The following is a 27,683-nucleotide window of genomic DNA, read 5'->3' as shown; positions in this document are numbered from 1 at the left end:
GCCGAGCCGAGGCGGCAGGGGGAGCCCGCGGGGCCGGGGCTGGCCGCGCAGGTACGCGGTACGAGCCCGGCCCGAGCACGGGGAGGAGGCGGAGGCCGCGCCTCGGGGGGACCCCGCGCCTCAGGGGGCTCCCGCGCCTCACGGGGGCGGCGGGTGAGGGACAGGACCCGGCCCCGGGTGGAGCCCGGCCAGGCCTGAGCTTTAGCTCAAAACAACGGAAACAAAAAACAACAACAACAAAAGACACTTAAAACTCCCTTTGGAGCCATGGCTGCTGTTTCAGGGCCTGCTGTAGCCTCGCATCGCCCGAAATCGGGCATCGGGGGCAGTCGGTGTGCGGGCGCGGGGCTGAGGGGCGAAGTCCCGGGGGGATGCAGGTTGCTGGGCCTGCAAGAGGTTTGGTTTGTCCCGTTAATACTCATTTCCTGATACTAGGTGATAAAGTGGCTTCAGAGCGGGAGAGCGGTGGGGCTGTGGAGAGCCAGGGCACCTTCTCTCCTCTCTCGCAGTGCCGGAGCCAGGGCAGGTTTGGCCAAGGTGAGACGGCGATGCTGAAGCTTGGAGGATACCCTGTACCGAAACAACCGGGTTGGAGTAGATAAACTCAGTCTAAGTGATGTTTCCTTTGCGCAGTAAATCAATTACAAATGTAGCATGTTACAGAAAACATGCTTGCTTATTTCTCTGGTTCGCTTAAATCAGCTTTATTTAGCTAATAACCTCACGCTGGAATAATGCCTTTCTCTGCTTTAAGTGCATTCCAGTCCTGTTCACAGTGCTTTGCCAATCATGAGTAAAAAAAAAAAAACCAACTTTCCTAAAATATTTAATATATTAAAAATTTTGCAGGTGTATATTTGTTTAAATATACTTTTATAGCTGTAATCTGTCCTCATTACTAAATGAAGTGCTAAATTTAGCATAAAAGCTGTCAACATGTTCCAATCAACATGTCTTAATGGCTGCCAACAAATGGAAATGAGGCTTTCATGGAAAAAAGCTGAAAAGGTACAAATGCAGAACAAGATTAGATCAACTGTTTTGATAAAAGTCCACTAGTCACTGCATTAGGTCATGCTTTAAATCAATCCTCCGTGTTTATGCTATTATTTTAATTGTTAATAGAAATATTGACTCGCTGCGGACAAAGCAACGCTCCTCTGGGGACCTGTTTGTGGTGTTTCTTTTCATTAACGTCTCCCCATTAGCAGCTACATATTGAGATGTCCCAGCGAGCCATTTTTCAAACCAGTTAACACTGTTAATTCCATCTAATGGAAGTTTTTAATCAAGATGTCAGACGGTGCTAAATCAAGCACCTCACCCAAGTGCGAAACATATAATGTCCACATTATTCCCTTTATCAGTCAGGTTTCCGTTCTTGTAAAAATATTTTCCTCTTTAATTCAGGTTTGTCTAACAAGGCCCGCTTTCATTGAAACAATGTGGACTTCTCTCCCCCCCCCCCCTTTTTTTTCAATTTCAAGGTGTCCCAGAAGAATAATTCCTTTATTCTGGCCAAGATTGATGTTGCTGCGTTTCCTGCTTACCCTTGCTAAAATATTGGCTGCTATTGGCAGACTTCCAGTTCTTTCACATTCCCCCTTCACACTTTTTAATGGTTGTAGGAATTAACATTTGTGGTTTGGAATATGAGAAATGCATTTTGAAGTGGCACCAGCTGACACCAGGTACAGTCGTGGCCCTGAATTTCAAATACTATTGATCGTTTAACAGTGAATAAGGCGTTTTCTCAACTCTGCAGGCTCTCACACAGTGCCATAGAGTATCCTTGGTTTGCTTTGCTTTAGCTGTCCTGACTGGCAATTAGCTTTTAGACCTGAATAAGGCTGAAGAATCTCATTCTTAGCTTAAGGAAGATGAGAAATAGCAATGACTGTGTATTTTCCAGGTGTCTCATATCTTTTTTTCTTTCCCCCCTGCCCCTAGGTTTTAATGACAAGTGGAAGGCAGGTCTTTGAAACACAGGATGGCTACTCATCAGCTTTTACAGACTAGGCAAAAGAAAAAGTCCTCTAAGGTAAAAACCTTGAAATGTGCTGGTACTGACAATCTTAGCTCTCCGTTTTGGACCTGGCACGTCTGTGCCTGGTGAGGTGGGAACACTTTCTGTTGTCTGTGCTGTTCTTGGTTGGATTATTTCCAATTTAGTGAATCCAGGAAGATACAGCATGGGGCTTTGACATAGATGTGACTAAATAAATGTAGGCTCATTAGGTGTGCACAGAGCTTTATTAGCAGGAAGAAAAGGAACAAACTAATGGAGGAACTAAATTTAGTATACTTTCTGCTGAGGTTATTCGTGTTAAAATCACAGAGTGTTTAGTATTTACATTAGCTCCAACCATAGACATGTACTGTTTACAACTCTGCATTAAAACCACTCTCAAAACTAGGTCTGCGTACAGCTTTGACAGGTTCAGTCTGCTGTCAGATCGCAAAAAAAGCCGTGGCAGGCAGTGAACTTTGGTACAGCAGTGAACGCCACACCAGCACTGGCACTTGTTTGTCTCCACGGTTAACTCTGTAGAGCTAAGCCGGCAGAAAACTATACTTTTTTTTTTTTTTTTTTTTTTAGGGGTGGTTGTCTGTTAAGTGCCAGCATTGGTGCAGTGGAGGGGGTGGGAATGTTCAGCTGTGATGAAAGGGGAGAGAATGACCAATGCAGTCTGCTTCTGAGTAAATCATGCCAGATCTAACGATAACTACCCTTAAAACATTGAATCCCACCCATGTTAGACATTAGTCTTCTCTGTGTAGTATACAGACCAGAGAAATATTAAAATTATGTTTCTAACTTACCTTCTTTTTCCACCTGCTGAGAGTTGTTTCTAAATGTAATCCCTGTGTTACACTAATGTGGTGCTATTTTTGGCTTTGCCTTTATTTTTCAGGAATCAGTGTTATTCCCCAACAAAATTGCTACCGAGCAGCAGTCTGTGGTGCTGGTGAAAAGACTTCTGGCCATCTCTGTGTCCTGTATAACATACATGAGAGGGCTGTTCCCAGAGAGCTCTTATGGAACTCGCTATTTAGATGGTAACACTTTCAATTTGTGCTGAATTCTTATTTCTGCTTGCTATATTTTAGCTATAACCTGCTTTACATGTTAGCTTCCAGCTGCTCATATATGTATGAGTTCAGTTCATTAGGAAGTTAGCTAACAGGCTGTCTCTAGTCTGGATGCAGACAGTGCTTCTGCATCAGATAGATAGAGAGTATAGAAGACAACCTAGAGCTATTGGCAACTCATGGCTTTTCTCTTAGTGTTTCTTTTGGTTTATAATCATTCCTTGGTGTTCCCAGCCCTGTGAATCAGGTCTCAGAGTCAGGAGATTGACTTAAAAATCAGTAAGTTTTAAAGAATTAACTCCGCTTGGTGTGTTTTATTCTCCTTTGGATTTTTGAGCCCTTGAGGTTCACATATTCAGCTTTCCTTGTGAGATTGACAGTACATTTGTTTGTTTGTTTCATTGTTGGTTTTTTTTCTGTGAAAACTATCTCACATAACCACATGCACTTGGGAATCAGAACTTTAAGGATAAAAAAAAGAACTTTAAGAACCAAAGTCTTGTCATAGAATCACAAGAATTAGTGATGCTTTGATTCATCAACATCTTTGCATTCCTTCCATGCATTCCAGTCTGTTTCCATGTTTTTACTTATGCAGTTAATTGTCCTGAAACGTGGTCCCATGCACTGTGGACTTCGCTGAGGGCACAGGAAATCCCAAATTGACTCTAGATCACCTAACCCTGAGAAGCCACTAGTCTTTCTAATCAAACGTCAGGTCTCTCAAGTGCCTTTTTGATCGAGACTGTTAACATCTGGCCTGCTCATGCCTTTGAGGGCTCCTTGGTTGAATCCTAAGGTGTTGTTAATTCACCTCTTCATTTGCAAGATGGGTTTCCTCTTGCCATTCTGAATGCCTGAAAACAGAGGTAGAAGGAACTGTGTGGAAAAGCTTAACAGAAATAGTTTATTCTGAGCACAGTCATTGACCTCACATGGATGTTGGTGAAGTCTGAATGCAGAAGTGAAGGTGTTGTTAAGGAATAGATGGGTGTGGAGAAGAGGAAGGAGGAGAGGACAGAAGCTGGTGGTGTTTTGAAATTAAGCCATAACTCTAGCACTTTTTCTGGGAGAGCCCAGTGCATCTGAGAAAAGTCTTGACATTTGAAAATGCAGCAATAAGCTTGTGTCAGCCCACCTGGGACTCAGTGGAAAACCAACATTTCCGCTCAGGAAGGACCTCCAGATAACGCATTTTATCCAAAAAAGGGAGGGTGACTGGTTTAGTTTCAGTGTTTGCCCAACAGCTGTGATAAGGATTGTAACTATGTGCTAAATCTGTTTTTGCAGACCTCTGTTTAAAAATTCTCCGAGAAGATAAAAGCTGTCTGGGATCACTGCAGATAGTCAAGTGGTAAGTGAGTAACAGCGAAACTAAGACGAGATTGTGCTGAATAGCAAGACACCTACCCCTCACGTTCTTCTTCTTCCTGAATTTGAAAATATTGTGCCCAGTAGCGCTATCAACTATGCCAGTGTAACTCCCACTGCTCCAGCGTGTGTGCTTGGCCCTGTGCGTAAGCAAGACAGAATTAGCTGACCAAGATCGTGCGAGTTCAAGGTCTGTTGAAGTGTTGACTGTAGTGAGGTCATGGTCAGGCCCCAGAGCACACACAGGCAGCGTAGGTACGGAGAGAGGGTAAAGAACATCACAAGACTGAATCTGTTGTCGTTTAGTCTTCTCTCGTTTCACTTTCATAGGGATTCTTGTAGCTTGTTTTTTAGTATGTACAATATTTTATCTCCCTGGATATTGTGTGTCTAAGTGCCTACAACTTTCTTTAGGATATATTTCAGAGTTGGCATGTTCCCAACACGCAGAGTCTGACTCTGATGTGCTAAGGAGATACCTAGATGCACATCCTTTGACTCAAAGAGTAAACATCTGACCATTGCTACCTCAAATAATGTTTACTACTTTGAGAAAGTCCATAGCTGTAAACTATGCATCAGATAACAAAAAATTTACAAGACCAGACATGTCAGGCCATGTTCAGATTGAAGTTTCTGTACACTGCCAGTGGGAAAAGAGCCATTGGAGAGCAAGCTGGGGAGCCAAAATAGAGCCCTGAGCAGAGAACCACTCGGAGCCAGCCTTAGGCCTCGAATCCTCATCTGTGTCAGGATTTAAGGGGGCTCCAGGCTGACAGGATATGGCTCTAGAAGTATAAACAATGCACACATGCAGAAGGGAGGACAGCGCCTTTATGACGGTTGACCTGAAAAGGACTTTACGAGCCCAAAATGTTGTTAGCTGTGTTGTCTTAATTCCAGAAAAAATTGCACTTTAAACTGTATCTAATCACTATGTGTTTACAGATTGGGAGATAAATAATGCTGGTTAGTATTAACATGTTTTCCCCTGGCAGGATTCAAGGTTGTTTTGATGCTTTGGAGAGGCAGTATGTAAGTTTTTTCACGTTTTTTAATGGAGTTCGCTATTTCTTCATAAAGTATGGACAAAACTGTCTTTCCATTCCTGCTTTATATTTTTGCTGTGATCTTGCATGCACACAACACACGTTCACAGCTGTGGGATACAGCTGCCCTGAGTGTACACATGTGAGATTTGGGATTTTGTTCCTCGAGCCCAACTGTTGACCACCGTTGCTCTCTAAACTTGCCTGTACATGGTGTGGGAACTAATTTGCAACCTGAAAGGGATTTCCGTTAGTTCTGTGTTCTACATTTGCATTCTCTAATGTCTGGATAGAGACACTGCCAGTCAGAACTTAGATCCTGATCTCCATGCCTGTTTTCCTGAGACAGGTTATTTCGTGGTTCTGCTTTCCTTCATCGCCTTTCCCCTAGTCTTTTCCCTTCTTCTCATCTTCTCTAACCCTCCTAGCTTTTCTCTTGGGTTCAGAATTTATTACCTTTTTTTTGAAAATAATTCATCAAGTAAGGTACATAACTGGTTCCGGGACAAAATCAGCTAGTAAGTAATCATATTCCTTGCTGATTCTCACATAAAAACTGCTCTGCACAGGAAGAAGCACCAACTGTTGTCATCTCTGTCAGCACTGTTCATCAAACCAGCTCTCATCTAGATCAGATGAAGTGGTGTTAGTTTCGGCACTGACGATCAGATGGGCTCTTATACATCACTACAACTGTCAACGTGCATAAGATAATTGAAAATGTTGTGAACTCGGTTTATTGCTTGCTGACAGTTCTAGGAGGTATTTAGTCCTCTGCTATTTATGAGAGACATAAATTAATTGTTATTTGACAAGGATTAAGGAAAAACCAGAGACATTTAATGCATGTTCTAGGATTGTTTTCAAGAGTAGTCCCACGTACATTTTCTTGCTATAGCCTAAATTAAATACCTTTGGGGAGTTTCACAGCAGAGAGCAAATATTAGTCTTCAGTAGGGATGGGTGCTCTTGTAAAAGAGTTTTAAGTTGGCATAGCCTTTGGAGATTTGTTTAGAAAGAGTCCCAAGAGAGAGGTCTGAGCGTGTGGTTGTTTTCTTGGGAAGCTGCAAGTAAAGCCAAGCAAGCTGGCCACTAGGTGTTGCTGATGCTGTGCGATGAAGAATCTGCATAAAGGTTTTCAACTCACCGTTTGTCGAATGTATCTATTCCTTCGCTGTATGTGGGCCGTTAGATTTCAATAGGTCTTTCTTTTCCTTGCCCACTAAGGTTAGATTTTGATTCCGTGTTTCATTTTATTTTTCCCTCCTTAGTTACACATTGCTGTCCTCGCAGTAAGTAAATGAATACAAGGTGTTTTTCTTCCCCCACCCTGCTTGAAAGAGATATGGAGTCAAGGTTGTGTCAACCCATTTGTGCCTTTTTTAAGGGGAAGTCAAAATGTATGTGGTTTTTAATAAAGCGGTGACCTTTCTTAAATATAGTAAATGTGAACTTCCTAGGCTGCGTGGGAATATTTTCCTCAGTATGTTAGACTTCTGACTGAGGCCTTACATGCATCCTTAAACTCCTAGAAGCGCTTTCATGTGCTTCATGTCATTGCTGCCTTTAAACTCTTGCCTCCACCCTTGAAGCTGCTGTTTTCTCCATTTCCCCCTGCAGAAGAGTCCTCCTTATTAATCTGATCCTGAAGGAGCCACACACTGGTGGTTACATAGCAAGTCTTTTGCCCTGGTCCTTTGTAAAGCAGCAAGAGCTATGCTGTGCATCTATTCTGTGCCATAATCTGAGTAGTTAAATCTCGGGCACCAATAGTTGCCTGTGAGGGCTGGAATGGGAATTAACCTCATTCCTCCACAATTACACAGATGAGTGTCTTCTACCTGTCTTTGAAGTGGTAAGTATTGACTGCTGATAGAGGAAGGCTGTTTCTCAGCCATTCCTTTCTCTGATCCCACGCTAAAGATAGTACAATCTCTGCTGTAAAATGAAAATATCATTGTTTAGTCACTTTTCACTAGTTCAAGTTATCCAAGGGGAGAATGCCCTCACTGTGCTTTCTTATAACAGATTTACACCAATCCCAAGGAACCGGAGGTAAGAAAGCGTCTTAATTAATCTTTGAGGCAACTGAAGGCATGGGTGAGTAGATTTGTATTCAGAGTGGACTTGTAGGCTTAAATTCTACCCTGACATAGCTGCTTGGTGACCCTGTTTCTCTTCTTCTGCCTTCACTGAAGAATGACAGCTCAGTGAGCTGGATTGTGATCAAACGCTCCTACCAGGCACTAGGCTGTGGGCCCATCTAGGGCCTCAGGCAGGGATGTTAACAGGCAACTAATGGGCTTGTTGGCGATTTTGTTTTTCTTTCCTGAAGAGGAGAAATGGGAAGTTGAAAATAATTCTTTTACGAACCATCTTTTTAACAGCAGTGTTGAAAAGAGAGCTGTTTTTTTCGTGCAGAGAAGTTTAGGACAGAAGACCTGGGATGCATGTGTTGCGTAGTGCCTGTACTTATCCTTTCAGTGTTCTCTGTTGTGTTTCTATTTTGTCTACATCTAGCCGGTGGAGCCATACTGGGTAGTGTGATACGTAAGTGAGGTTCTGCATCCATGCTGTCTCCACAGAGCAAGTGCAGAGAACGGCTGCAGAATCTTTGCTCACCTGATTACAGTTCTGCTGCATCGCACCTCAGCATCTGGGAGAGAGCAAGAGTTTAGTCCGTACCAAGGCTGGGATTTGTAAGGAAGGCTCAGAGTTAAGGGCTCAGCTGAGCTCCTACTAATCAACCTCATTGTCTCTGGAAAAAGTGAATTATAGGCATGGAATTGGACTACAATAGATCCTTTCTCTTGTGGTGAAGTAGCCTGTTCTTCCTAATTATTTTATTCTCTAAAATCATCGCAAATCCTTTCCTTTTAAATGGAAAATCATCTAGGGGTTTTTTTTAATTTCCCTCATAAAACCCTGACACCAGTGAAATTCAGAAACTTGCCCATGCAATATTGTTTGTATTTCCTAGCAGGAAGAGTCCTTCAGGCCCTTGTCTCCATACAGAACTCTGGGCCGGGCTTCCTTGTGACGCTGCATCACCCGTGAAGCCTCACATTTTTCCTTGTAGTAAGGGAGGACGTACGTCTGTTGTGATGGTTGGCTGGCTCCGGTGCCTCATTAGAGATTTAGGCTGGGGAGTCAGGCCCACAGAGGAAGTGGAAGGAGGAAGCAGGAAGTTTGTCATTTTTTTGTGATTCTTTCAGGGCTAGGTAAGCCGTGGTTGATAAGAAAATTCACCAAAGCCGTGCAAGTAATAATAGAGTTAAAGCTGCCATCATGTCATTAAATTAATGCTGTACTCTGGCATAAAGTTGTGAAAGGACGCTGCTAAGTTCAGTACACGTCTTTACACTTGTTACTGAAAGAGACCCGTTTCTTCTTTTCCCCTCTCTTGTTAAATCTCTAGACAGTGACTGAACTGTATCAATTCAAATTCAGGTACAAAAAGGAGGTGCCTCAGATGGACATCATCAGGTAATGGTTTGGTTTTATTTCTTGGAATTACACTGTGAAGACTGTGTTCTTGAAGCATTAAGAAGAAACTGCACTTTATGATTAGAGCATGTCTGAGTTGCTAAGCAGCTGTAAATATAATCCGATTTGAGGACAGTCACCCTACAGGATATGAACTGCCGAGCTGATGAGCAGAAATGCTGTTACGTAGCACAGTGAGGCACTTAAAGTGCACCAGAACTGAATTAAGGACAATTTACAGAAATGGTGCCTATTTTCCCTTGGGCATTTGCATACGTGTATTCTGCTTGAGCAGTCTTGCGTGGGTGACCTGAGAGAACTTTTGCTTATGATGCCTGAGTTGATGCCGCAAAATGTTTGGCAGGAAGCAGCAGCTTTTTGCATCTTTTTGGCTCTGTCTGTCTGTTAGATATTTTAAAGCTGTGTTTAGTAGGCCATAATCCTGTGTAGTTTAAAATAAACACTATCAAAGGCCATTGGCTATAACCAAAGCGAAGAAAAACAATTAACTCATTTTCAGTTTGCTTCTGCAGTTGCCATTGGTGAAAGATGGATCTTTGGGCCTTGGAACCTGCCTGTACAGCAAGAGAGCTCTGCTGTCTTGCATGCTCCTCAGGAAACTCCTCCGCAACGTTCCTGTGGTGTGCCATTTGCCACTCTTTCTCTAAACACATCCACATAATTTGTAGTACGTGGCAAAGTGATTTTCTGTTGGGAAAATCTGAACCATGTCTGAGTCTGGAGTGTCCTGTTGACTGTACCCTCTGCTTCTGCTTTGAAGCTGCTCTCAGTTGTCCTCACTACACTGAGGGAAAGAGGAGAGCTTTGGGATCCGAAAGATAATAGATAGTTCTTGAGTACTTTATTTTTTTAATCTTACTCAGATCAGTCATTAGTTCCTAGAAATAACAACAGTCCCCAAATGGAACTGAGCATCCCTCGGTGTCTGTTGTACTGGCCAAGGAGAGGCTAAGTAATCTTGCTGTTGTGTTTATATCTCCTCTGTCGAAATCTCATGACAGCTCTGAGGCTTCAAAGCCCGTGGCATCAGATTCCTGGGCTCTGTTCTGTTTCCTCAGTGACTGACACTGCTATTGCGGGATCGTGCATGTACCTGCAGTCGTTAGTAAACTGACGGTCTGGCATTGATCAGAGTATTGTGTCATCTTTGCTATCAGCTCCTTCAGCTGATAGAACTGCTTTTATACACCTGCAAGGTTTATTGTCATGTGCCAACTCTGAGTTAATCATTGCGTGAGAGATGTTTTGTGGGTCTGCATCAACGTATCTGAGTGGTAAAGGGGAACATTCTCCTAGATGGTCTCTGCCTTACTTTAGGTGGATTTTGGAGGAATTCCTCGCCATTGATCCCAGTCCTTCAGAGAGGTTCAGTTCCTTAGCTTCTACCTTTTGACGCATTCCTGCATCAAATCCACCATGCTGTTCCCATACTGAACCAGTACTTGACCTGTTAATTCCTATGGAAGTCTCATCTCTTTTTTTGCTTATGCTTTTTCCCCTTACCATTTTTATTCCGCTAATCCCAAGACTTGTAAAGGTGATGTGTAAGAGAAGGCTTACCTTCTCTTTACTCCCCCTTAGGCATTGCCAGCATTTGTCCTCTCACTTCATGTACATTTCTGAACATACAGGATTTAATCTAATAGCACAGCATGCTCAGCACAGAGTTTTGCTGTTGGCAGTTTGGAGCCTACCACACCATACCCTGCATACCCTGCGAATCCAAGCTGTTCAACAGCCACTCAGTTTTCACGACGAGGCAAGAAGCTCCACTGGAGGGGGAAATGAGTCTTACCGAAGCTGTTCCTTCCAGTGGTTTAGTCAGTCAAATTCAGCCCTGGGATTCTCTCCGCTCCCTTAGGTTACTTACTGCTTTTGAAGCAATTTGGGATCATCGTGTTACCATCCAGCCTGTTTATAGTGTCATCCACCTGCCGGTCTTCCAAAGACATAATTTTGTAATGGAGGAGCCACATTTTTTTAAGGTCCCTTCTCATTGAAAGCTGGGGAAGTTTGGGTTCCTTAGTCACGTAGTGATTCATCTAGCCCACCTTCAACTGTCTAAAGTTCGCTGGCTGATGTAAGCTGCTCATCTCATCTACCCCTGTAGTCAAGAGAAACAAACTCCTTCAGAGGGCGATTCATCCCACTTCTGTTAGACGTTTATCTCAGTCTAGACTGCTTGCTTAGACTGGCCAGCTGACATTTGGATGGGTGAAGGAGGTGAGAGGAATGCCCCTTAGTCACTTGTGAAAAATGTGCTTCTGAGCTAGTTTTTCTTACATGGAATTGAAGTGAGAACATGCAATTAACTTCTCTTCAAACTGCAAAATGGACTTGAAAATAGCCCCTGTGATGAATCGGCTTTCTATGGGATTCTCACCTCATTCCTCTCATTCCTGAAATTGCTTAGGTGAAAGGCACTTGTTTTATGGTCCTTTGATCCAATTTAATCATGTTCAAACAAGTGAGTCATGACATTTGTATAATGGGGTCCATTGCCCCAGCTACAAAGTCTGTTCAAATGTAAATGCCATGCCTCTTAGTTTAGAGCTGTTGTTTTGCTGATGCCACCCCATCCCTGGAGTCTGTTTCACTTCCCTGTTTATCTGGAAATTACATAAAGGCATTGTAGCTTTGTTGCTGGTGGTTTCAGACAAGTCAGTGGGTGCACTGTATTTGTAATTAGATCGTGAATATTCATGACTGAGGAAAACAAATCTGTTATTCTTCTTCCGATTGTAGCAACCAAATGAACTTTGTGAATGGGGTGTGCAGCGAGGACATTAAACAGGCCAGCAGGCTCCTGATCCGTAAACTGTACCTGTTAATGCAAAACCTCGGGCCGCTTCCCGATGACATTACCCTGACCATGAAACTCCTCTACTACAATGATGGTAGGTGGAGAACAGTGTGGGCTGTGGGGAAAAATTCCCTTTCCATCAGTTTCTGTGCTAATCATGAGCCCCTGTAAAGTAAGCATAGAAAGGTGAAATGGTAGAAGCTGTTAACTGATAACAGTGAGAAATGGCGCAAAACATAGTAAAGCCTCCTGACACGCAGGGGTGGCAGATGCTTTTTAAGAAAGGGTTGAACATCCGTGTAAGAAGTACAGCCATGCAGTGTGAAGAGGAGACATCCTTCTCCTTCACCGTTTTTGTGGGTTTCTTTTAAGGAACAGGCATCCTGCGTTTGTCAGGTTCTGCTCCAGAAAGTTGAGCACCTTAATGGTATCTCAGCATCCTAAAGTCATTATTTCTTTGAGCTCCCTGATAACATTTGCGCAGCTCATTTTTTCCTTTGCGTTCTCTCCCTTCTTCCTGAAAAAACCCCCAGAATATTTTTAGTAGTTGATGTTGTTACTTGAGGCTGGTATAGACTTGTTCTTTATAAATCAGATTAAGGAGAGATGGAACTTGATTTCTCTGACATCAATGGGTTCTTTCTCCCTGTGTAGTAACTCCCAAAGATTACCAGCCCCCAGGCTTTAAGGAAGATGGCAGCCCTGGTGACCTGTTTTTTGATGGAGATCCTGTGAGCCTGAGAGTAGGGTCAGTCTCCACTGGGTTCCACCTCATGAAAGTGAGAGTGACAACGGAAAAGAAAAGAATGGGGACAGTTGAAAGCAACCTGATCCAGAAGAATGCCCCTACTGAGATCTCCCATCAAGGGTTAGACTGTGATGAAGAGGAAGAGGAGGGGAGCACAAAGGTATAGAAACAGCTCTATTCGGTTCTCCCTGGAGGAATGGAGTTTATCTAGCAAAACTCTCCTTAAAAAAACATTTTCTCAGAATCCTAGTTTAATAAGGGTTTCAGCTTGTGTAGGGCAGCAGCTCTACAGCAGATCAAACCCTGAGGCTGGAAGTCCATAGACATAAAGCAAATTTCATTCCAGCGTATCCGCTGACTTACTGAGGCTAGTATGTTCTCCCAGAAGAGGGCAGTGATTGCACAGAGACACACAACGCATGCGTGTGCGCACACACAGCACATGCGTGTGCACACACACACTTATGCACAGACACGCACAAAATGGAGAAAATTGCAAAGACTTTTGCATTTCCACTTGGCGTTTCTCGGGACTAAGCCATGTTCCACTGTGTAGTTAGGTGGGATTCCTTTCACTTACCTCTAGCCATCTAAAAGTTGTGTGTTGTGCCTAATTTCTCTAGGCCCCCCTCTGCACTTAGTAGAGGAGGAGGCATCTTTAGCAGGTAATTCAGATAATTTCCTTAGACACCAAGGTAGGCTGGAATGAATGGTCCTCTGGTGGTGCCCCTCCAAAATGACAGGAGGGGCAGCCTGGACTGGTAGCTCAGACTTGACGATTTAATTTTAGGTGGTCAGTGCCAGGGAATAAACCCCGACATAACTAACTCATAATTCATGAATATAGGAAGCCATTTACGTCAGAATTCCGTTTTTTCTTAGAAAATTTCTCCCTTGAAAGACCTGTAGGCTTGGGAAAAGGAAGGCCTGGACACTGAGGAGCTGTGAAAATCTCATCCCTATTAGTGCTGGGTTTATGGATTTACCACCTTGGCATATTTTTTAGGTTATGCTACTAAGACAAAGCATCGTTTGCTTTGCAGAATCACCCTCTCCCTGTGAGAGCGCACTCAAGTGAGCATGGAGAGGACAAAAGTGACACCCATCCAGGCTGGGCAATGGAAGCATCTTCTTTTCACCTTCAAGATACAGGTAAATGCCCAGTTTCAAAACTGAAGGAGCGTGTGCTCACGGCTGTATCCTCGCATAATATTTAGGTTTTCTCACTTACCGTGAAATGGGTGAACAGAGTTTGTCAGACTGTTTGAATTTTGTGTCAGATCAGATTGAACTATAATAAAGGGCTTGTCGTATATGCTAGATTTGTTAACAGAAACATTCAATTTTTTATCAATATCTTTCTACCTCTTTATCTCAGCATTTTTTTTCAGATGTGGAGGAAGTGCACAGTTCATCAATAACGAGTTACATTATCTACATTTTCACCAAAGCTCTTTTCCTTTAGCTGTTACCGTTTGATTTTGCTAATGACTTCCATATGTGAAAACATACCTGAAAATACATGAAAAAAAGCCTTTTCTCGCACTTCAATCAACCTAGCTTCTGATATACCATGCTGTATTTGACCCTTGAGGCTCTCAGATATAGCCTGTGGAACAATACCATCTAGTGACAAAATGGTAAATAGCATTCCTGAGATCCCCAAGCAGTGGAATAAAGAAGCTTGTCTGCCTATGAAGTCACCTTTTCAGGTCTTTCTACTGCAGATTCTCTGATGACTAGTAAGGGGTGAACTCATACTGCCACCTTTTCCACTGTGGAGATATTAACAAGATCTTCCTCTTCTAACCAGTTGCCTGTTTTCGTGAAACTGAGGTGCTTTGGGAATCCCCATCAAATTTTATTGCAACTGTCTAACAAGATCAATAGTCAGAGGGCAGCTCCCCTCCTTCCCCATACACACACCCACTCGGATGGAGCACATGCAGGCATAAGCTTCATTTTCTTAGGAAACCAGGTTAAAATGGGGTTTAAGTTTCATTAATGCTGCAAGTTGATGTGTTGCACGTTCAGATGACACTTTATTCTGAAATCTCTGTTTCCAGGAATAAACTGCCAGTGTTGGCAGGGCCTGAGAGCAAAGGTTACACAATTTCAGATCAGGCATGGGATTTTGCTACAGTGGTTTAGTCAGGCTTTTGGAATTTTTTTTTCAATTAAATGGAGGGTTTTAACTTCAGAGCCAGTTTTGATTTGATGTTTGGATTGTAGGTGGAAAGAAGAAGACGGAGATAAAGGAGATGAGCAGGATGCCTTGCTCAAGGACATCTCAGCAGGTGAGCGAATTTTAGTGGCTCTAAGATACGCCAGGCAAGGTGGAATTCATTGCCATGGAACACTATGTCATCTAGGATGGCACAAGATTCAACACTAGTGGATTTATTGTGCGGTATCAAAATACATAGAGGCTACAAAGTATTATGGTGTAGGGATATAAGCATGAACTGGAAGCATTTAGGAAGAAATTTTCCATGGTCAGCTTGTTTCATACATCCAGTACAAGAATTTTGTACTGTTGTCTGGAGCTGGCACATGTGAATTACACACGCAGAGTAAACGTATCAGTGTCCCAACCAGGCTGGTTTACCTGTGTGTGTTTTTGGGTTAAGGTTCTGAAATCACCACCCTGTTTTATGTTTGAAGGGTGTGTTTGTCTGTCGCCTGACATGGTCTTCGCCTCTCCTTTCTTGCTTCCAGACTATCTTTACATGTGAGTCACAGGTACTTACTGGATCTTATCCCTTTTTGGCTACCTCTCTAGGATAGGAAGAATTATCCCCTGGAGGTGCTGATCTCTTTTTCAGTGGTTGTTGGGGCATCCCAAAGAACTAGGGTAGACCAGACATGTAATTTTAGATAAGTAAATTATGTGAAATTAATTCCATCCTGAAGGCTGCCCAGGCCAAACCCTGAGTCAGAATTAGAGCTCGAATTCATGGGCTTGTGCCGAGGTTTTTTCAGTGACAGGGCAAATCTCTGAATACCACCAGACTGGCCACTTGATCCTCCTTCCATTCAAATTAGTTGAAAATCGTGTGAGCTTGAATGTTGAAAAACTGAATCTTTAAAGGATAAGTTAATGAGAATAGGAAATTGCTACTAAAATTTTCCCTGCCTCTGTTGAAAAGAATCCCAGGGTGTCTAACCCAGACAGCAACTGGAGACTACAACTTAACGTGTCATTCAAAAGGCATCTGTGAAGTATTTGCCTTGACTCTGGATCTTAGAAATGAACTTCTGTGCCTAGGCTGGTATTTTTCAAACTTCAACCACATTTTTTTTTGTGTCACATCCTCCAGTTTCCTTCTGATAGTTGTTTATTCTGTCGTCTGTGTGAAAACAGGAGCCTTTTTTGTATGGTTGTCCCACTGATTCATGCTCTGACATTCTTTCGGGTCTGTCACAATTGTAAGCAGAGCACCAGACACCTCTCTCTTGCAGCATGTGAATTCCATTAGAATACGGTAGCAATAGTGAGAGTGTCTGAAGGTGGTGGAAACAGCATTAGTTGCTGAAAAATGGAAGAGTCACTTTATCCATTGTATGCTTCCAAAGCCTTAAAAAAAAAAAATCCCAAGCCCTCTGCCTGGTAGATTCTGCATGGCAGAGGGTTTTCTTAATGTATTCTTTGATACTATTTTTTAAACCATCATAGCTTAGAAGTTGGCTAATATTTCAGTCAGTTTAGGGAAAAAGAAAGTCAAGTCACTAGTTAAAAAGTGCAGATCACCATTTTAAAGCCAGCACTAATAAAAATTTGACACTATTTTCCACATGAGAGGGACTTTCCCTTCTTTTCTGAGGGAAGTGGTTAAAACAAATGACCATTGTGTATTCCACTTGAATCAGGAAGCCAAACTGGTGAGTGAAGTTTGTCTTAAAAAATGAGGACAAGCTTGAGTGGTTGGGAAGTCTGAGTTAGGTATTATCTAACCGGGTCAAGTGTAGGTAAGATGGATAGAAGTAGTCCTGTTGGGGTGTGAATGCGAACACCGTGTTGCTATCCAGACTACAGTACAGTCAAGTAATAGCGTTTTCCAGCTGTCAGGTGTTTTTAGAGAAGCTCTCTGCTTTAAAGAACTATAAAGTCTCCAAAGTGACTTGTTTTCTCCTGGATTTCAGAGTTTAATTAGCTTGGTGTGTGAGGGGCCTTGGGGAACAACCTAGCCTGGGCCATGGAGGTCTGCTTTTTTTGGGCAGACATGAGCCCTTAGACTTGCAGTGCTAGTGCGTGACTTTGAGTGTTAGGTTTCCACCAGAAGAAGATCCCCTTGAACTACCTCACAAAATGATGGCTCATGTACCAGCACTATGGTAAGGGAGCGGGCAAGGCTGGATGGCGAGGAACCGGCAAAGAGGGTCCGGGAGGGAGACCTGCCCTTCTGGTGGCAGCGCAGCGTTAGCTGTTCAGCGGTCCATGGAGCAGCACCTCAGGGACTTGGGTTTAAAGGTGCTCTCTGTACAGTTAAACGTTCAGGCCGAGATATTCAGAACTAACTAAAACAATTTGGAGTGTCCCAGAATTTGATATCTCTACAAGGATTTGATATTCAGGAAGTGCTGAGTTCAAAAATGTGGTACCCACAGTCACAAGTTGCTTTTGGAAATGTGGACGAGCCCATTACTGTTCTTCAGCTGAAGTGAACTGCTTTATTCTTTCTGGTTCCTTGGTTATCAAAAATAAAAACTGTGCTGTTGGAACTGAGTTTATTGGTCGTTATCTTCCTGACCTATAGCTCTTCAGGAAAACCAGGAATGAAAGTATTAAAGGCTTATTTTTATCTAATCGACATGGGAGAGGCAAAGGATGCAGATTTGCCAACAGAGAAGCAGCTATTCCTGTCCAGTTAGCACTGTAACTGGCCTTTAGTCATGGCCATGCAGAGTCTCTGACAGAGGGCTTTTCAGATTGGAGAAAAATTTACATGTACTCAACTGGCTTGTTATCTGCAATCTCATGATTAATGATACTTAGGATCAAATGAGAGATTGCCCTTTCCCAGCAAAGCATCTCTGTACTTAATCATCCAGAGTTAGACACCAGCATGTAAATTAGCCTACCTCTGCTGACTTCAGGAGAGTTTTTCTGATTGCATCAGCCAAGGCTTTGACCCATTGTGCTATCTTTATGTGTCTTGCTACTTTCCACTGGCATTCTAGGAGCGAAGAGTTGGGTAAAATAGGGAATTGCTGTCTGTTGATTTAGCTTGTAGAAATCTGCTGATGAGAATGGGGTCCTACACTGAATTTAATATAACTTCTTGAATTCTTCAGCATACTCCTTTATCCCTTTGTGAATCCTTTAATGTTCTTGTCCTGCAAATTGATTTTGGTAAGCTTTGTCTTCACATAAGCAAGCACGTTGCAGTGGAATGAGTTTGGAATGAAACAGAACTGGAAGATGAGTAAAATCTGACCATGTGGACGCCTCTGCAGGCTTTTATCTCCCGTCAGGAAGCTGTGGGCTGAAGTTCTGGGGTGGTCCGTAGAGCACGGTGTCACTCACTGCACAGTGAAGCAACCGTGCAGAGAGCCCTGAATTGCCCCTGACCGAGCCTGTGCCAGAGCTGGAAATGGTGTGGCCGTATCAGCACAGCACAAGTCAGTTCTGCCTCCCAAGTTTCTGGCTTCATTAGCTAGGGCCAGACACTGCTTATGCTGCTAGACTGGCTGTGCTTATGCTACTAGACCGCTGTGGGACATGAGGAAGTGTGTTGACACTTGGCCTTGCGTGGACATAATCAGTTTGGATGAATGATAGCTCAGAGGTCTCCGCACTGCGATTCGCTGCCTGCTGTAGGCATGCTCCTGCCATGCGGATTAGCTCTCTTAACTGGAGCTGTCTGAAAGTTAGGTGTCTGGGGAGAGATTTATCCCTAAATGTTGTAAATCAGTGCTGTTTTAGACCTCAGAGGATAGCCTGTCTGGCCTCCAGCTGCTGCTCCCATGCAGAAGACTTGGCTACCTGGCCACATCCTCTTTCTCCGAGGGACTGTGTCAGTGATGGAACATTGAAAGTCAGTGTGAACAGAGTCTTTCACGGATGACACAATGCGAGTAATATCTGCCGTGTTTGCCAGTGATCAGTGTCCTGTTGGTGCCCAGGGCCCTGGTCACCCTGATGGAGGTTCTTGTGCCTTTGTGAGCTTCCGTGTTGTACGCAGCTTCTGTCTGAAAGTGAAGGTCAGCGCAAGTGGATCCAGTTGCAGAATAACAGCTTGGAGATCAAGACCTTTGCTGTCTGATTTTTCCCAGGCAAACTACTTTTAAAATTGCCATGACAGAAAGCAGTTGAAGGGTGAAGCCTGCCATTTGCAGAGCAATAGGAAAGCATTTTTCTGTGGCAGTGTCATTATCTTGAACTTTTGCAGAAAAGAAAAAAAAGAAAGGTTTATCTCTAACTGTCTATCAAGAGAGCTGTATCTGATGAGAAGTTCCCAGAACATTTTCTCCTCCAAACCAGCTGAGGCTACACAGACCCAAACAATGAAGAGAGAAAGATTCAGAGATGAGCTTGCCTCTCTCCTTCCTGTGAGCTCAGGCCATTCTGGGAGGAGTGAGACAGGGAGGTCAGGAAATTCCTGGCTTCTCTCAATTCACGTCAGATCCTTAGCTGTATCTTGGGGCCATTCATCCCTTGCATGAGTTATCCCTGTCTAGTGCGCAGGAAACAGTTTCCTAGTGATCTCTTCATTCAGAGGTGAGGCCCATCACCCCGCAGATCCGGGGAGATTTAACCCTTGCGCCCTCAGATTCCCTGACGGCTACCCCAGGGACATCCTCGGGAAGACACGGAGCTTCCGCGCTGGCTGCCTTTACATATGTTCGTAACATACATGCTAGCAACCAGACCCTCTAGAGAAATCTGCATAAACTACGGTTGGACAGATCTAATATCCCATGAGGGACTAAGCTGGGTAGCAGCCCAGTAGGCAGAAGCAGTGTCCATTGCTTTTCGCCTCCTTGGTTACAATGCTGTAATCTTACAGGGGAAAGCTTCTGGTTTTGGGAGGCGTATTGGATTGTGATCTGGCAATCAGAACGTCCGGCACGGCAGCGTACAGTGTGATTGAGAGCCCTGGAAGAGATTATAAGGAGAGAGATTGATAAATTTTTTTTCAACAGGTATTTTTGAACAATTTTTTCTTTCTACACTCTGGAAAAATCTGTTCATTAGTCCTTTAAATTCTACAAGATACATGAGGTATAGAGTAGGCCTGTGAGACTTGTAGTTCACGAAAAAGAAATTGTGTTGGATGTCAAAGATTTTAACAGTGAGCAATGGAAAAGGAACCGGACTAGTGGCAGTCAGTGATGTGTTGGCATGGCTTCCTGGGACAAAAATGTGGCAAGTTTCCACAGAAGCACCACAAGGAGTATCTTTCATTCTTCCACCCGTGTAAATTGGCTTTCATGCTAACCAGCATGATTCTCCTCCACCTGTACAGATGAAAGTCAGGATTAATTCCACTGATGCCAGTGCAATCACTTTACTGGAAACTGATACGACCAGTATCAGTTTCCAGTGACCAGTGCTGAGCCCTGTGTGCAGCGTTTAACCACTGTGCCACCTTCGCAGAATCACTGAGGTCAGAAGGGACAATTGGAGATCATCATGTCCAACCTACCTGCTGAAAGCAGGGTGAAGTGGAGCAGTTTTCTCAGGACCTTGTCCAGTCAGATGTTGAGTATCTCCAAGGATGGAGACTCCGCAACCTCTCTGGACAACTTGAGCCAGTATTTGATCACCCTCACAGTAAAAAAATTGTCCTTATGTTTAAATGGAATTTCCTGTATTTCAGTTTGTGTCCATTTCCTCTTGTCCTTTTACTGGACACCATGACATAGCTTGTGAACCTTGATTTTTGCTGTGCTTGGAGAGCATGGAGCAACCAACTGTCAGTGAGTAGACAGGAATTACGGCCTTCAACCAGAGAGAAATGGCTGTTCACCAGGGGTGCCTCAGGTCTTAGGGGATCGATTTAAAGAGTCACTGGCTTGATTTTTGAAAGTGGCAAGCATTTGCTGTGCCATCAAGTCAATGTTAGCTGCAGCTGAAATGACAGGATACCTCAGGCACTGGTTCTCTCTGATTAGTTTCCTGATGATGATAGACATCCCTTGACACCTGAGGATCATTTTGCCTTATTTCAGCAGTTAAGTCTTGTATCTCAGTCCTTATTCTTCTGGCTCGCTTGATGGAACTGGACTTCTCTTTACATTAATGTGCTTCTGAATTTGTCAGGATAGTTACAAGGTACCAAACTAAACACTCTGTGCCCCTGACAAAGGGAACTCTTCTGTGGGCATAAAATTTGCCAAGTGCCAAACCTCAGCATGGGGCAGGCCAGGGACAAAGAGGGACACAGTCGAATGCTCTTGTGCAATTTTAGCTTTTCTACATAAGATGCCTTGGGAAGCAAAACACATGTCAGAAGAGCTGTAAATTTGCTGCGATTTATGCTGGGAATTTTTGGCCGGAATACGTGGGGACACTTGGGATTGAAAATTGCAGAGCACAAAACTAGGTCCTGATTTTGTCTATCTAAGAATAGCAGTGTAGCTGTGGTCTGCTCATTCTGTTTCATCCACCAGTCTGCCTTGGGAAGGGTTTAATCTAAGTCTAATCTATTTTTAGCCTGATATCTTCTCCAGACAATGTGCAGCTGTCCCGTTAGTTTTATGCCAGAAATTAGTAACACTTGTATGATTCACAAGTTAGCTGTATTTTACAGAAAAGTTCTGCGGCAAAATATTACTTTTTTACACGTAGTGCAGTATTGTAAAACAGGCTATTCAAACTCACTGTGTGTTCATGGTTATGACCTAGACCCAGAACTACGCCTTGGACTCAAGAGTCGGGCGGTCATGGGTCTGTTCCTGTCTTTGCTAATCGATCTGGACTTGTCCCACCTGTCCTGTTGTCAGCACCGTCCCTTTGCAGGGTAAGCGTGCGAGGGCCTGGGCCTTGTCCCATGTGCTTTTATGGCACCTGGCTCATCAGTGGAGCCAAGGGCCTGTAGTGGTTGTGTAAGACAAAAGAACAACGTTTGTACAGCACAAGCTGTCCCATCAGTTATTCTAAGTCAAGCATCCCAGTACATGGGAAAAATTAGAATTAATCAACTTCTGGAGGCTTTGATTGTATGTTTAGTCAATGGGAGGGATTTCCTGCTTTTCACCACACCGTTTAAGAGGTTTACTTTCTGGTTAAAGTCAAATAAACATACGTAGGATCTGACTTAATCCCATTTAGAGCAACATTTCTGGGGAAGAAGCTTGAGTGTTTGGTTAAGGATGGGACCTGGAAGTTGGGCTTGGGGTCTGTTCCTGGCTCTGAGTTCCTATGTGAACTTGTAGCTGGGCAGGGGCAGGACAGGACATGTTGGCTTCGGTGAAATACCTCACACAGTTGACATCTTATTCATTCAATAGATGAATAGTGCTTGTCTGGAGCACTTGATGGCTTGCATGGATGTTTTTACTCTTCTCATCTCAGGTTCCTGTTAGGTGGTCATGCTGCCTGTGGTAAAGAGGAGGAAGACTGTCGGGGACTTGCAGTGGATTCTGCGTGAGCAGCTGCTCGTTGTGGCTATTTCTCCCACCTCAAAAGTATCTCGTCCATGCAGAAAATTTAGGAGGAATAGCAGAGGGGTAGAAACTTTATTGAGCAGTTGCTGTGCTGCAGAAGATCCATTCCTGAATAGAGGAAATAAAAGCACCAACTCTAGCTGATGCTCTCTTTATGCGGTTTTGGCTAAAATAGAAGGAGAACTGCCTTATTCAGGTGACTGGGGGCCGGGAGACTGGGGATCATCGCTTTGCTTTATTGTGTGGCCAGCAGGACAGGGTACAAACCCTGCAGCTGTGTTAGCACTGGAGAGTTTTTGGATGCAGTGTTTCCCCCCTCTGGGCCCTTTACTTCAAAAAAGGAAGCAGACAGGTTAAAATGATGCCAGGGAGAGGAAAGTAAATAACTGCCTAAAATGCCAGTTTGAGCAGCTGGATATCAGGTCAGGAGCTGTAACACAGAGATCCACTCATCACTCTTTCCTCAAGCAAATATGCCTTGGGCAGTGTTGGGAGTTTTGTCAGCCTGAGTGTGCAGGATAAAGGAGAACCTGCCGGTGCCACTTTGGCAGATTCTTGTTTTCTCCGTTTTTATGGAAAGGAAATGGTGCTTTCTGCATTAAGCAATATTGTGTTGCTCATAATGAAGAGGAGAGAAGGGGGGAGGAAAAACAATTTGAAACACGATAGAGAGGCCAAGTGAGGTGGTTTCAAACTATTTTGCTATTAATCCATAATCAGAGTTATTTCACACATTAGAAAGACCATTGCTATGTAGAGATTACCAAAGCCTCATACCAAGGTCAGATAGAAAGAAAGCCTTGGTGACGTGAGTGGCAAATTCTGTAATGACCACATCTTGTAATCTGGAGACCTTGTGCTTGTCTCCAGGATGCATTCTGGAATAGCTCTTTATTAACTCCTTGTGTTCATCCTGCTTCACTTATGGGACTCCTCATGTTTTATGGTGAAACTGGAGTAAGGTACTACTGTTTTGGAGCAGGAACTCACTTAGCACTCTTTTCCTTCTTCATTCACCTTACTTTCATCCAAATGAACTTTCTTTTGGAGGCAAAGTTGAAGTGGTGTGCTGTGGTATGTCCCTTCAGCTCAGTTCCAGTGAGAGCAAGAGAGGTTACATTGCCAGACTGTGTGCTTTGTCCCTTCTGGGTGGGCAGCAACACACGTTACTCTCTGCAGCTCCAGATTATTATTGTAAAAATGCAAATATGTTATGTGATAACGAGAATAAGTGAGTTTGTCACTTGGCACAGCCAACACTTCAACTGGTGTTCTGGCTGTCCATCTCTCTGTGGTCTGTCTGAATTGCCTGTACCATTGACCCATTTATAGTCTAACATATATTTATCAGTGTTTTTTAACCTTTTGGTTTGTAGGCCCCTGAATATTTTTGGGAGAGGTTTGTGTCTTTCTAGAGGGAAGTTAAGCCTCTTGGAAAAAAGCTTGCTTTGCTTAGTTATTTTTTGCAGACTCACAGGTAGTCTTTGAAGTCTGAGATCAACCAACTTGTGTTGAATTTCCCTGATGTACAAATAGAGGCACTGTATGTCTCCTCCTGAAAGGCTGGTTCCAGTGACCACAAATTTGACATGTGCCCCCCTTCTTTTACATACTTTTTTGATTATCTGAGGTTGGTAAAAAAGGCTATGCCCTATAAGCTATTATATTTCTCAAAGTCTCCTTGCTCCTCATGTATTCTTTCGGCAGTGGGGAGATGGGTACTGTTCCTTGTGCCACCAAAACCATTCTCTGTCCCTGAAGCTGAACCTGTTGCTCTCACAAATCTTACAGTCCCAATTCCGTCCAGTATTCCAATTCTGATTCCTTGCCTAATTGCTTTTCTGGAGAACAGGATCACACTGAACAAACGCAAGAGGATCCAGGAAAACACATTGTAGTTTTGGAAGTTGTATTTCTTGACTCATCTAGCAGGAGCCTGTACCGTGAGAATGATCACTGTTTCTGATGGTTCTTACAGATAAACTGCCTGAACCTTGCATTTAGCCAGGAAGAGGTAATAGAACCCAAGAAGAAAAGGAAGGTCAGCGAACCAGAGAAGCTGCTTCTGGAAGGCAGGAAATGATGTTCATTCTGACACAGAATACATTTTGGAAGGTGTGAGTTTGCATTGTCATCTGACTAGTAAAGACCTTTGCTCTCTTCCAATGTTTAACTCTTCCACATACCACATGTACTTCTGCATGTTTATTTGTCTAGTACAAACGTTGCATTGCGAAGAGACAGCAAGCACCATAATTGTCACGACAATGTTGACCAACAGCACTTGTTTGATGTTCTAAGGTTGAGGATTTATGATTCCACATGAACGGTGTCCATGTGCTTCTTTCTCTCTGTCTCTCTCTCGCCCCCCACCCCCCTCACAGGCTAAATTTCCTCCTCTGTGGCTGGACTGTCCTTTGCCAATAGGTCATCAATATTTAATGGCACTATTTCAACATGAACTCTCTGAGGTATAAAAGCCAGCAAGCAACAGGTCTCATGATTCACTAGGTTGTGCTTAACTTCATCCTATCTACTGTTTCCGGAGCATAGATTTTTTTTCAGAGAAGGGTTTTTATCTGTGTTGAATACAGAGATAAAGTAATCTCTACACATTTTCTGCTGGTGCTGGGTGTTTTTTTTCTGACTCTGCAAGTAGTGTTGCTATGACTATATTATCAGCTTATTTCTAAAACGGCAACCCACCATGTGCCAAGGGGCTTAGACAGTTGCGCGATATAAATTGTGTTGAAATACACCACATTTAAAACCTAACTTTAATAAAGGTACCTTGTGGTTGCAAATACAGGTAAGGAGAACAACAGCAACAAAAGAAAAAAATTCTGTGTCCCTTGGAGCAAAGGTGCTGTGCTTTGAGTCATGTAGATTGCCTGGCAGGCACTCTGTCAAGACCTAATGGCTATTACTGGAGTGGGAGGAGCAAAACGGTCTTAATTGGTCTTAGACATTTTAAAAAAGATGTTCAGAGAACAGCCTTTGCATTACTTTATACATGTCACAAAAGAGATACTGAAATAGGGAACAGTGAAGAAGGGAATGTAGTGCACTCTCTTCCCAATGTAGTGTTGATCGCCCAAAGTGTTCAAATCCTGCGGTGATGGGGAAATAAAAGCACTAGAGTACAACAGAGTAATGCACCCAGTAGTGTAGCAGCATCCTTGACATTTCAGATACGCAGCAAAGATATTTCAGGACAGGACTTGAAGAGCAGCAGTGGTTTTGGATGTAAGGTGTTTCTTTCGTGGTGCATGTCAGACAGCTCTGTAGAAAGCAATGAGGATCACTTGACAGGTATCTGACCCAAAGTGTCTAGGGCATCTGATCGAAGGACCTCGACCATCAGTGCCATCGCTTGACACACCAGATTCCCTATCGCCATTAATACGGTGATGTCTTCTGCTGTGGCAGTGCTTGAGGTTGGCTCCAGACATCAGGGATCTTCCTCACTGCTGAAACAGTGATCTTTCCTTGACTGGATCAAAGGTGGGGATTGATGCATTTCTGTTGTGCTTTTACTCTGGTTGGCCATCTGAAAGAGTTGAAGGCCAGACTAGAACTGGCTGACTGGGTAGAGATAATGCTGAAGCTGAACACCTCTAGATGTTCAGTCGACCTCCTTCTCCAGGTAGCTGAGTAATGCATTGCAATCCTAATGCTAATACCACAGCTGTCCTTACTCGGCCCAAGGCAGACAGACCACTGACTGTCCCTGAGCCTGCAGCAGTGTCTGGCAGGTTTTGTGGCTTGATGCCTATTTCACAAAACTTGTAGAACATGAGAGTTCTCCATTTTATCCTCACTTTCAGTCCTGTGTTCTCATTTTTGCACCTGTGGCCTAATAAGCCAGTTTGTTCACATGCCAGAGCAAACCAGAAATCTTCCTTCTGCCCAGATTTTGTAATGATATTTGCTCTCACGGCTGCACATCCTCGGGAGGCCTGCGTTCTTCACAGAACAGCTACAGCTCAGGACCTGCCTTGACCTGAAAGCTCTGCCCTGGCACTGCTAGACTGTGTGGCTTCCATATTCCTTCAGCCCGCTGACTCCTGCCTGCACGCAAAGCCTTGTCGTGTCGTTGTCTTATGCATATAGGAGAAAGTCAAACGTGTGTGTGGTTATGGCTACTCAAACAAGTTAGTCTTTCTCCTATAAGCGCGGCACCACAAGGCTCAGGGGCATGCCAGCTTGCCTGGTGCACGCTGGAAGGTGCAAAGTGTCTTGTGGCACAACGAAAGTGAAGCAAGCTATCTTGTGTTACCACGTAGTAAGAGTGTGCGCACAGACACCACGAAGTAAATCCACAGCTTAGTTGACTGCACGATGTCTTGGTCCTGTAGCCATGGCCAGAGACTCACTGTCTCAGTTCACATTGGCTTCTAATCAGCTATTTTACGGTAATGACTTTTAGTCATTTTCATTTCAGGCTTGGTTAGAAATAAAGTAACTTGTGATGAACTGCCACAGTAAGCGTCTGATTTTTCTTTCCCACAAACTTGTGGTTACCATCAGATTCTAAGAAAAGTCTTTCCACTGCAGATTGGAATCATATAAGCCACTTACTTACACATATCCTTTTATTTATTAGCAATTCTGCTTGGCTAGCTCAAGGTAAAAAAACCTTTTTCTTGTGTTTCAGTCGCATTTCTAGTTAATAGTCATTAACTGACTTAATGTATGTTACACATCATCAACCTGATTCACTACTGACATAAAACAGAAGCAATTCGTTAGTAACGGTCCCTTGCCAATTAGTGAACTAAATTACGTTTGAACAATTTTCTTCAAAGATTCTCCTCCTCCCCCCATGCATCATTTGGCAAGTCCCCTGAATGCTTACAGTAATTACGTGCCTGCAGTGAAAGGAGACTGTTACCTCTTAAACCAAAATAAATGAATATGTGATCTTTGTGCTAATGTAACAGTGAGTAATACAAAGAATCACAGACATCCTCCCTTTGATCTCCCAAAGATACGACCAGCAATTAAGATTACAAGCCGCTTAAAAAAATAGAATATTGGGAACATTCTGTAAGGGGAAAGTGAATGCTTCCCAGGGTTTTTCAGAAAATCAGTGAAGAAGGGGAACCCGTTCTCGTTTATCATGACCACAGGCTTTTTAATAGATGTAACGTGGATATCCCTAACCTGCCGAGCCACGAACAGGTTGGCGGTGCTTCTAAAAATCGTTCCTTGTTTCTGGGATAGTGTTTAACAAGAAGAGTAGTATCTCTGTTTCAAACTGAAAGTCAAACTGAAGTCAAACGGAAAATGCATTGTCTCAACCACATCCTTAAACACACTGTCCTCAACAAGAAAATAACCCCAGCCCCTGGTACTGCACAGTAATCTTATGGACAGGTGTCAACATTCGTTTTTCACCTGAAAACTGAGGATTCTTTTGGGATTTCCACTGCCGCATGCGATCTAGGAAATCATCTGAGCTGATTGCTGCTGCTTTCAGTTTTGGAAGGACAGCAGA

At 43.5% G+C, this 27,683-nt stretch overlaps 1 protein-coding gene across 2 annotated transcripts; it reads left to right on the top strand.

Annotated features, from left to right (window-relative positions):
• Positions 1-90: 90 nt before the first annotated feature.
• Positions 91-26,712, top strand: HORMAD2 (HORMA domain containing 2). Of its 2 annotated transcripts, XM_072879649.1 has the most exons (15): positions 91-153; positions 436-537; positions 1,951-2,041; positions 2,916-3,060; positions 4,384-4,447; positions 5,463-5,499; positions 6,785-6,805; positions 7,542-7,568; positions 8,932-8,999; positions 11,766-11,917; positions 12,478-12,731; positions 13,615-13,723; positions 14,804-14,868; positions 24,162-24,300; positions 26,097-26,704. In XM_072879649.1, the coding sequence occupies exons 3-14, from the start codon at positions 1,991-1,993 to the stop codon at positions 24,264-24,266; spliced, it is 1,098 nt and encodes a 365-aa protein (XP_072735750.1). In that variant the 5' UTR covers positions 91-153; positions 436-537; positions 1,951-1,990; the 3' UTR covers positions 24,267-24,300; positions 26,097-26,704. The 2 variants fall into 2 exon arrangements, with proteins under 2 accessions (XP_072735750.1, XP_072735749.1); XM_072879648.1 differs by lacking the exons at positions 91-153; positions 436-537 and having other exon boundaries at positions 1,945-2,041; positions 24,162-26,712.
• Positions 26,713-27,683: the final 971 nt, after the last annotated feature.

Source organism: Ciconia boyciana, chromosome 15 (assembly GCF_034638445.1).
Source record: "Ciconia boyciana chromosome 15, ASM3463844v1, whole genome shotgun sequence".
Taxonomy (NCBI): domain Eukaryota; kingdom Metazoa; phylum Chordata; class Aves; order Ciconiiformes; family Ciconiidae; genus Ciconia; species Ciconia boyciana.
The sequence above is the reverse complement of the archived record's forward strand: the minus strand, read 5'-3'. Positions and strand labels throughout refer to the sequence as shown.

Bases quoted from the DNA above. Each gene is read 5' to 3' on its own strand.
- HORMAD2 (XM_072879648.1), top strand. From the start codon at position 1,991: ATGGCTACTCATCAGCTTTTACAGACTAGGCAAAAGAAAAAGTCCTCT. The intron at 6,806-7,541 runs GTAAGTAAATGA...TTCTTATAACAG, and splicing joins TACACATTGCTGTCCTCGCA to ATTTACACCAATCCCAAGGA. The intron at 12,732-13,614 runs GTATAGAAACAG...TTTGCTTTGCAG, and splicing joins AAGAGGAGGGGAGCACAAAG to AATCACCCTCTCCCTGTGAG.